Raw genomic sequence first — 11,410 nt, forward strand, 5'->3', positions numbered from 1 at the left:
ACATATATCTATAGGTGCGCGAGCATGTCACATTATCTCGAGACCTTGTTGATGACCCATTTCGTGAGATTTGTCGGCGGTAAGATACGGTGTTTTGAAAAAGTTCCAACTCGACCCAAGCCGTATTCATGATGACATAAACTCATTTTCACATAAACGTTTATATACTGTACATAATATAATACACACGACGACATGTATGCATCAGCATATATACTCGGAAAACGCGTATCGGCAAATATACGCACACGTGAATATATAATATTAAAATAAACAACCGAAATATGTATCGGACAACCCTTGGTTGAATTATTATACTTATACATTATACCGTTTTTGTTTCAAAAATATCATTGACGTCGTACGCACTATGTATAATATACTCATCTGATCGTCGTACATCAGTATAGAATTATAGAGACACTATTTATCGCACCTCGAGTCCGCATACATTTTTTGGATAAACATTTATGTATTACACGTGACGCCGCCACAACGATTCGTCTGCTAGGCCATTTTTAAAAATATCGTATAAAACCAAGCAACAACAAAAGACAAAACAGACGAATCAATACATAAAGCCTACACCGTGCTTCCGGTATGCGTACCCAAGGAAGATCTGGTGAACTGGTGACGTTACGGATGCATAAACGTAATCCGATCACGTAGCAGTATATGGAAAGTCGCCATGCGTCTTCCTCCATGCGGCATCATCGGTTTTGAAATTCCGACGGTGTGTAAGAAACATTTTTTTATTTTTTACATTTATTTACCTGACACCTCGCTACAGTAGGACGCGCGTTTAATAACCTCAAAAAAGTATCACATACTTATGGGTTAGAAAATGCACATTATTCTCGTCGACAACATCATAAACCGTCGATTAATATTCCGAACATTGTGTATATAATTTTGGAAATGTACGCCCAAAAGTGAGGTGCATAGTTAGTGGTTTTGAAAAAAAAAACTAGAATTAAAACGTATGCAAATTTCAGACGTTGTAGACTTGTATACACACGCACACATTGCGATGATGCCACCGATCCTGCTATTTGGGGGTTATAGTTCATTATATTGTATGAAAAAAAAAAAACACGTTTTTATTGTTATGTAAATCGTGCAAATGCCTGTTATTCATAATTGGGACAGAACCTTCACTGTCAAGAGACTTTTTTTCAAAACTATCAAAATGGCTAAGCGACAACAGACTTACGTATATAAATATATACACAATGCGATGATGATGTCAGTATTGTTGATTCGTTTTTTTTTTTACTCTGCTAATTGATATAATCTCATAAATTACTTGTTATTTATTTATTTTTTTTACAGTATTATGCACGTATTCCTAATTGTATATTTAGTTAGCATAAAGTCTAAAAAATGGTAGTTACTCTGCCCGTCTACTAAAAGATCCTATTACTATTTGTATGCTTTCAGAAAAGTGTATGTCCATACGCTATACATACGCAATTTATTTGAAACATTTTTCTCGACGGCTGAACAAATACACCGAACAGGGATTTACAAATACACTTTATGCACTGCAGGTACATGTTATACTTCCGACATTTATAACTTATTTTACTGAATACTTCATCTCCAGTCTTACATGTGTGCATATAACATACAATATATAGTTGTGATTATCTGGATGAGTATTTATTCAGCGAAAAAAAACTAAAGGGTCGGCAATGATGGTGCAAGTAATCTAGATTTTCGAATAATGTTAATTAAATCTTTAGGTGCATTTTCTTGAGCAAAGTAGTGACTAAAGTACACTGGAACGAGGTAAAGAATAAATAATAAAATAAGCTACAACTAAAAAATTCAAGTAATATGCATTCTTTAGCTTCATTATTATTATTATTTTTTTTAGTACTTTCACGATGTTAAATTCAATTTATTTAAAAGGTCTGGGCAATTTAATAAAAAAAAAAAGGGAGATTGAAAATTAGGGACACTGTATACCATAAAATATTTTTAGAAGATCGTGACAAAAAGAGCTGAGGGGGTCATCCATTATCTACTTATTTATAATATATTCATTAGAACTTAAGTTTTAGGGATCCATTATATTTTAAAACAATAATACTGCCCTCAAATCTATGGCAATTGTAATAGTAGTATATACTATATACCTATATATACATTTATAATAAAAGTATAAATCAAAATTGTGTTGCCGCCAAAAAATACCCGACCCTCTTCAGGTATCCCCTTCAGGTACCTATATATGTATATACATATATTCATTTAGAATGTACGTTGGGTCATTTTTCATTTTGGCGGGTGAAGCCACCTCGTGGTTACTGTTGAAAACAACCATACAATGTATTCGACCGTAGCAAATTCACAAATAAACAAGATCCAACATTTCAGATAAGTTTTCGTAATTATGAAGAACAACGTAGTTTACATTGTAAACAGAAGATGTGAAAAAAGTAAATTTTTTAATGAAATATGATTATTTATTGTTTTTTTTATTTTAGTTGAAAATGCATACAATTATTTTTATAGAAATAAGATTATGAAGTTACATTTTAAATTAAAGATTATATATAACAGTTCTAAAACCGAATATTACTCGTTGACATGGATGTGTATATTTTTAACTAAATATAAAAAAATCAAAATAATAAAGACAACTATATCTACCAACAAATATACATGATATTGAACAAGAATTAGTTTCAGTGCATTGAATATCCATTTAAAAATCATTGAAGAAAAGGATGAAGAAACGTATAAGAAAATTATCTCTCGGTCAATTATACACTTTCGGTGCATTATAGTGTACTCATACAATGCACAATACGCAACGTGTACATAATATTATCATAAACACACGTACCTTGTTCACGCCTACGAAAATCAATTACGTGCTGTATTATACGCGAACCGTTTCATCGGTTACAGGAATAGAAAAGTTATTTAAACGTATCGAGAACACGTTTATTACATACACAAATATCATACATATTATGATTAGTATATTAGGTCGTCAAACAGATAACGTGGTATATATGCAGTGTGGATTCACATAATAGCAATGTAGTCAATTACCTGATTTACGTTTTTCCGCAATCACCAAAGATTTGGACCTTTTCACACGGAGCGACCTGCGTTTGAGCGATCTCAAAAACGACTCGTGTACCCTGAGCACGGTACCCCTGCTAGAGGGGGGTCCCATTTCAGTTTTGGGATCCGAAGAAGGTGTCGTCGTCACCCATTTGGTGGCGGCACTTAACATCGTTACGAAAACGTCGCGCGGTTCCGAGTCTTAACGGCGATACGATATTACAATTATTCACTTAAATCGATGTCTAACGAATTGAAAGTGTAATAAATTAAAATTAATATTAATGGCGAAAAACATACGACGGCGAATGACTTTCAGCGATTTTATCTCATCAACTCTACCGTAGCACGTCTGTCAGCGGAGCGCGAACACGACGGAGTGTAACTAGAACCGGCCAGACCATGTCATGTGGCCGCGAGTAGGGTCACGATTCCTCGCGTGTACCCGTGCGCGTGGTTTATACGCCGGCGCGCGGTGCGGCGATATCGGGCAACAGATGTTTCGGTCGGTAGAAGCGCATGCGCCACCGTCCTCGCCGACAATTCCGAAAGAAGCAAAATAGGGAAGCAAGGAAGTTTACGTCCGCGCATTGCTGTACACGAGTGTGCGTGACACCTTTATACAAAAGCCTTTTTCAGACGAAATAAAAATATATTTTAATTTAATTGAGTAATGAACCCTGGGAAAGAAAAAAATCTCCGGACACTTTTGTTAGCGATATGGGAGTCGAACACCAAAACACAAAAAAACACACACAAAAAAATGACGCGGTTCTTTTCATTAAAAGGCAGTAAATCAACCCCTATTTTAACGAAACTAAACCCCCTCCGAGCGATCCAGAAAGAAAAAAAATCATGTAAGTCGTTGTGAATTTAAAACTGGACTCTATAATCTCACCAAATACATACACGTTATACTCCAACATAGGAATTTTTTTCGCTATTTGCGATTTGACGTGAAAAGAGTGTATTGCAAAATCACTCAGTATGATATTTTTATTTTACTATCAAAGAAAACATTAAAACAAGGGAACATTTATTTTCTTCTATACTCAAAACATACGTATAGGTACGTATAATTAAATCAGACATTTATTCCATTGAAAGTAATATATTGTTATTTCAACGTACATGACTGCTATGAGTTGGGACGTCTCTCTGTGCTATGTGATTGCCTGCATTTATGTAGATGCTTTTTAATATTTAGACGAGTATGGTTGAATGAATGTCAGAGATTTGAATACATCGATTACCGATCGGTATAAATTATAAGTTATCAACTAAAGTATACACGTGCGTTTATAGTACATACGGTACGAATCGTATTATTATTATAATCGATGAACAATTGTAGACATTTCAAAAGGTTTTATGAATGCCTGTAAGAACAAAGCTAGATGTGCGTTGGTATACCAATACATACACAGATACATATATATATAGATATAGTCCCTATATTGTGTATGTGAAATGACATGTTTATTATTTATGGTATTTTGTAATACAGTCGTGTTGTAAACGAAACATCAGTTTAAAATAATATTTTACAATAATGATGCACAATTGAAAATAAGTAACAACCAAATTGGATAAATGTATGGTACATTTTAAGGTTTAAAAGTCTTTTAGGTTAATTTTTCTGTATAATAATAAAATTCCCAAAACGATGGACCTAATTACATATAAATACAATATTATAGTATCTTATCTATAACTACTCTAAGTTTTTACTTTCAAGATTTTACCGTTCAAAGTATTGACTTTCAACGGTTTACATATTCAAGAATTTGACGGACCAATTCATTCAAGATCTTGCCGTTTTGGCAAATATTGGTTCAAAATTTCGACTTTCATTGTTTTAAAGTTCAAGATTTTGCTGTGCACCCGTTCACGCGAGTAAAACAAACAATTGCAAACTGCAGGAAATAGATTAGTGCAGTCAAAAATGTTATTAACGAATTATTGATGTGTTAATTTATCAATACTACGAATGTATACACCGAGGTTTGGTCAGCTTACTTTCGGTTAACAGAAGAAGAGATTTACCCTCAAGGGCGACCAAAGAGGGTTTATTTTTCTAAATATTTTATTGGTTAGACCGGGAAAACCGTCAAGTTGTCCGGTCCTGACTACGCGTCAATGGACGTAAATCATAAACGTCAAAAGGTAAACGAAATTTTTATGCGATCCGTGTACCAATACGCGTATATATTTGACACGGTACGTCGTTTCGATTCGGACAGATGTTGTTTAAAACGAGAAAACGCACGCGACAATAGCAATTGCGGTCGTAAATTCATCAGAAACTAAATTTATGTTACACGTGTATAAATATATATAGAGCTCTGTATGAATAATATAAAATATTTTAAAAAAAAACCACCCACTTTATGTAAATTTAAAAATGTTGCTGTAATAGGTTGACAGAATAGCCTTCGGTGCGTGTGTTAGACAAGGTTACGAACAGTGTACGAGTGATAATAATTAGCGGGACCGCCACCCTCACACGACTAGAACGACCACTCCCGTATAATATATGCATATAACCCGATTATTATTAATATACCCTTTGAATATTGAATATAACGTTTATTTGAGAGAATATAATAAACTTCGAAAAATATAAAAATAGTAAAAACATTTTTATGCCATATACATTTTATTATAAATTTGATATAGATATTATAAATTTTAAATTTTGATTTACAATGCATGAAGTTCAAATGGCATGTAAATATAATTAATGCAATTATAGTATAATATCAGCGTTTATAAATAAATTTATTTTATCAATTATTTTTTATTATTGAATTTGTATTTGAAAAAATGATTTATTATATTAATAATCACGATGAAAAAAAAAAACAATTTTATAACGCTTTACATGCATATTGTTATCTATACATTACATGTTAAAAGTACGGTTTTATTATAATTAGCAAAACGTATATTTATTCACTGCTAAAATTCAATAAAAAAAATTGCTTTTATATTTATTAGACATTAACTATAAAGCATAATAAAATTATATAGAAAACAATGTTTTGACATTTTATTTGCCAATAACTTAATTCAATATATTATTTGCCAATATGTATGTTCTAAATATGTTCTTATATGTTATTATCAATGCGACTATAGTAAAACATTTTGTATTTTTATAAAACTAATGGTTCGAAACTAATAAGCAATAATTAACTTTTTTTATAAAAATTAATATGATCACCGGATTTGCAGCCCTAACACTATTCAAAAAAATATATTTTCTTCAATAAGTAATATATTTCAACCAAAGTGTACCAGTTTATTTATTTTAAATAAAAACAATGCTGTAAGATATTAAAATATATTAATAGATTTACGCATGTTAAAAAAGTTTTCAAAATGTATAACAATGTTCTAAGTAAACGAGATATGTCTTGTGTTATAAGTTAATTAAGCACATGTATAAATAGAAGATTTATGAAAAAATAATTTTTAGTACCATATGAAAATACTTCTAAACACTTTGTGGTGTTTACATAAATAAACTGAATGGTACAGCAGAACATCAATATAGGTTCAGTATTACAGTTGTATTATGCGCGTTCGCGATTCCAAAATTTTCTAACGTTGTAACTACGAAATAATATATCACGGTATTGAATAAGTTTCTAGAGAGTTGACTTAAGAAGCATTGTTCACTAATAGCATTGTATGAATATACAAAACAAAAATCATTTCAACAATATAACGCCCTTCGATAACGGAAGGTTGTGCGCGCGGTGTCACGCCTAATGAATAACTATAAGACGATGGTGTTGTAACACTCTTGTTGTATTCACGTCTATAAATGACATGCGGGGGGGCTCTGTCGCTCACGTCATCTACAAGTGTCATTGATTTTAAATTTTTCAATCAGAAAGAAAATAAATATGGTCCGTCACAACTGTCAGTTATGTGAGGACTTATACACGCAAAGGGGGAAAACACAGGGTAACGGTCGTGTTTTGACTCTTTTGTCCCAGGGCGAGAAAACCGAGAAAGATGTCGAGGAAACCACGAGGGACCCCTTCTACCGCCTTTTCGAAGTAGTACAATCCTAGGACCTGATAAATCATTCGAAATCGGTACGAAGATAATCGATACATATATATGTGTGTGTGTATGTGTGTGTAAGCAATGCACCCAAAAGGCGAAATTGTATAAAAACAAGACCATCTGCCGCTCCATTTAATACACGCGTAGTATATGCGTCGTAACTGCTACAGTATACGCATATCCGTAGTAGCCGGTACCTTTTATAGGTATTATAATCGCTCGTGGTACATAACATTTTAAAACACACAACACCCTTACACCTAAATAGTTTTAACCATATATGTATAAACTATAGAGTGTATATATATATATGATAATCCAAGCAGACCTCCTGATGATACGGTCGCGACCCGTGCCAACGCACGGCCCGAGGGGGTGTATATACGAGAAAAACGCCTTAGGTGCCGATGGCCATTCTTTTATTATATTCGGTCGATTATATTACATTGTACGTGTACTATGGATAGGGTATAAGGAGATGAAAGGAAAGTATAAAAAAAAAGGGGTTCGAAGAGTATTAATAAAATTTGTACTAATTCGTCGGCGGTGGCGGAGCCGTCGTCGTTGTCGTCACAGTTAGTCGGGTGCCGTGTTTTACAACAATAATGTATAATATACAGCTATATAATATAATATATACAGCTGTTTCGCGCATTCCAACTGTCACCGGTTGCAACTCAGGTCATAAATATTAAAGATAAAAAAGGAAAACAATATAAACACGGGGACTGCTGATTATTCTATACCGCGCAGTAGTACAATAATGTACGCGTCACGGTCCGATGAATACGGAGCAATCGTTGCACGAAATGTATGCAAAAGATCGTTAAGTCGGTTGTTTTTCATCATCAACGTCATCATTATAGATTTCATTACGCCAACGTAGATATTATACAGAAGAACCCGAGTGATATAAAGATGATAACATTATAACTGATCATTGTCCAAGTCCTCCAACATAAGACTAGGTTTCGAGGAAATACCGTTAACATCGTTCTGAAGCGTTGAGCGCGCATAATTTTTAATCATTTTTGCATATTACTACATTCAGAGCCAGTTGCTTATGGAATTATTTAGTCGAGACGACAACAATTATTACGGTTCGCCTGAGAGTGGATGACAAAAACACAGACACGTAATAAACTCAATGAATTCGGTAGGAATTAAAAATAATTGACTGCATCAAACATACAGGCTCCGTTTTGCTTATGTTCAACACATCTCGTCTTAATATTTTTAATCGAATCGAATTTAATTCTAAGTCCAGCGGATACAAACGAGGACTATATAGGCGGCAGAAACGTTATTCAACTTACTAAACCAGGGTTTTGCATCACGAACTAATATTTTTTAGGGAAATAGAGAGGTAAAGAAGTTTAAAAATAGATAAGATTAATTTCGGTTTTAGGAAAATGTATATTTATTTTTTATTTTTATGATTTCAAATTTGTTTTATTGAAATACCAGAAAGTTACTTAATGTGAAGTTTGGAATTTCTTGTATTTTAAAATGTCTTGATTGTATGCATCACACTTTGTTGTTCGCATTAACAACGTCGTTTAAATATTCGTCACTTAAGTCAGTTTTATACTTAGATTTAACGTATTTCATTTTTAAAAACGTCTATTCATATAAGTAAGTGGAACTAAATATTAAAATATTTTTTTGTGTATATTTTTTTCAGATTTTGAATAATATTGATAAAGTATCAGTAAATTTGGCGGGTCGTTAGGCTGTAGGGTTGGAAACTTTTGAATTAATCCTATTATCCTAATCTACAGAGGAGACATTTTTAACTTAGTGTGTGAGTGTGTGGTGTTATTTGTAATCCAATCGAGAGCAAGGTAGTTACTGCCAAAGGACGTTTAAGAATAATAATAATTAATATCATACGGCACAAACAGATCCAAATATACATTTGGCCATATTCACATTAAGTATTCCAATATTAGGTTAATCTCGCAATAGATCCAGTAGTCTCACGTATAAACACACGTCTTAAAAGTGTAAATAAAATATATTTTACACATTGATATACGCGTATAACGTTGCTTCCACATGCGAATACGCATCATGTATAATAATAAAATTATTACAATCAAAACTAAATTAACGACTAAGAGCTTTTCAGTTCTATGCACATACAAACTAAGCAAAAAAAATCAACGTTCGCAGACGGAACACAGTTACTGCACAGTTTTGGCTCAGTTTTTTCTTAGTAAATAAAACAGACGATACATGCAATAGTAGCGGAGTGTACTCAAAAAGCAAAAAATGGCAAATACACAACTTGCAGTATCTATACATTTGAAATACCATCATACGATAGGTTTTATTGTGTATCAATAATTTTGGGTACAACATTACATTTCATGTTTTTTCTAAAATACTATTTAGCATAATACTGCAACTGCTGAATTGTCGAGAAAAAAATATGAACGGCCAACTAGGTGAAAACTCAAAATTCACCTACATCGAGTTTTTTTATTACAACTTGTACCGATCAATCGAGCCAATACAAATCGAGTCGTTGTCGGACACGCGTGATAAACTCGTGAACAACGGACAAACCTAACATTAAATAAATACAATAATAGCTCGGATTATCTTATTTCAATAAATGTAAATAATAATAACCATTAACAATAAATTGTAACATTAAAATAATTTAGCTTGACGATTTAGCGTACAATTCATACTAGGTTCGTCCTATATCCCTCGTATTCGACTAAACGACTTGCAACTATATACGAAATAACATGCGGAGTGTGGTATACGAAAAAAAATATACAACAATACGTTATAGTACTAATAACACCGACAATGAATAATAATAACAAATCGTGTTTTATACCATCGACATAATAGAATTTCGGCCAACCACATTTTCAAATTTAATTGCCATAATAAAAAGAAAGTACGGTTAATACATCATACATTTGAACTAGGCAATAATAATTATAATTGCATCGAACAACAAATACCTACATACGCATAAGATCTGATGTCTGAAATAGCTAAACAATCCGTTTTTTTTTTTATAAATTATTCATATCAAATCTGCCACCGATGATTTTTACTTCGTCGTTGCCAAACGTTAAGTCGAACATTATTTTTAGCATTAATGGAAATCGAAAGCGCACGTAGCGGCTTCGGCGGGGTTACCATGCGTGTGTAATAGTGTCAGCGATTGCGCGACTTATAAATAAAATGATTCTGGAAAAAGTAATCACGTGAGTCACGGTCAATGGAACGGGCAGCAGCGCCGTTGTCTGGCTAAGTGTGTTATTTTTTACCGGGATACGTCATGGAGAGACTACGGTACACATAGTGCATTCACCGTGTACTACCCCGTAGTCTATTTATCATGTGCATGACCATTTTTAAAAGTATCAAAAGTATAGGGTAAATATAAAAAGTGAGCTAATATAAGTTGCATTACTACGCGTACGGATCGCAATGACTCATTCTGATTTGAATGATGGCCAGAAAAATACGTTTTTTGATGTACATACGCACAAAATAATCGGCACTAAGATCCTTCTATATACTATATTTTATACAAACGATATTCTTGTTCATGATGTATGTGGAACGCGAGACTTAAATTTGTAAACATAAAGTCGGTTTTCGAAAATCTCTACTAAACAGTTTTATTGTAAACATAATAACAATACAATAACAACACAGCATGTGATATTCCACAATAAAAATAACAAAAATAATTAATTAAGTGTAGTTATTGATTAACGGACAAGGATTGAATAAGTTAAATAATCTTATAAAAAACTTTATAAAATTTATTTCGTGTTCATCCGTAATAATAAATGAACCGTTTTAAAAGCACATGTATATAATATTTATGCGTCGATATGAATAAATTAAGTGCGACATAGTCGAGAAGGAGATAGATCTAAGGAATAAATGTATTTCTGATTAATAATTATACAAAAAAAAATAAGAGCAAAATTAGAACGATCATCCGGTTAACATCTATGAATTATAAATACGTGCCTGGGAAAAATTGTAAACCAATGCATAACGTACATTTCCGATTAAAAATTTGCATGATAACAAACTTGAACAAAACATTTCTTGAATGAGCCATACATGAAATATCATTGGAGAAGTACATCTGATTGTAAAATAATTCTAAGATAAAATAATGGAAAAAATAGATATCCAACGTAGTGTTATTACTATTACCGAGTACTATTATATTAACGTTATAACGTATATTTTAACTTTA

At 32.6% G+C, this 11,410-nt stretch overlaps 1 protein-coding gene across 3 annotated transcripts in view; it reads right to left on the reverse strand.

Annotated features, from left to right (window-relative positions):
* The window catches only part of LOC112681984 (centaurin-gamma-1A), a 75,267-nt gene that overhangs the window by 36,436 nt on the left and 27,421 nt on the right, over positions 1-11,410 (reverse strand). The window contains exon 1 of one of the 3 annotated variants that reach the window (XM_025552386.1): positions 3,067-3,480. The exons of the other annotated variants lie outside the window; for them this stretch is intronic. Coding sequence (XP_025408171.1) covers positions 3,067-3,253 — 187 coding nt within the window. The 5' untranslated portion in view covers positions 3,254-3,480. Of the gene's footprint in view, positions 1-3,066; positions 3,481-11,410 lie in introns of those variants that run through there. 3 annotated transcript variants of the gene reach the window in all.

The sequence above is a fragment of the Sipha flava genome, unplaced genomic scaffold, assembly GCF_003268045.1.
Source record: "Sipha flava isolate LNK unplaced genomic scaffold, YSA_version1 1_pilon_pilon, whole genome shotgun sequence".
Classification (NCBI taxonomy): domain Eukaryota; kingdom Metazoa; phylum Arthropoda; class Insecta; order Hemiptera; family Aphididae; genus Sipha; species Sipha flava.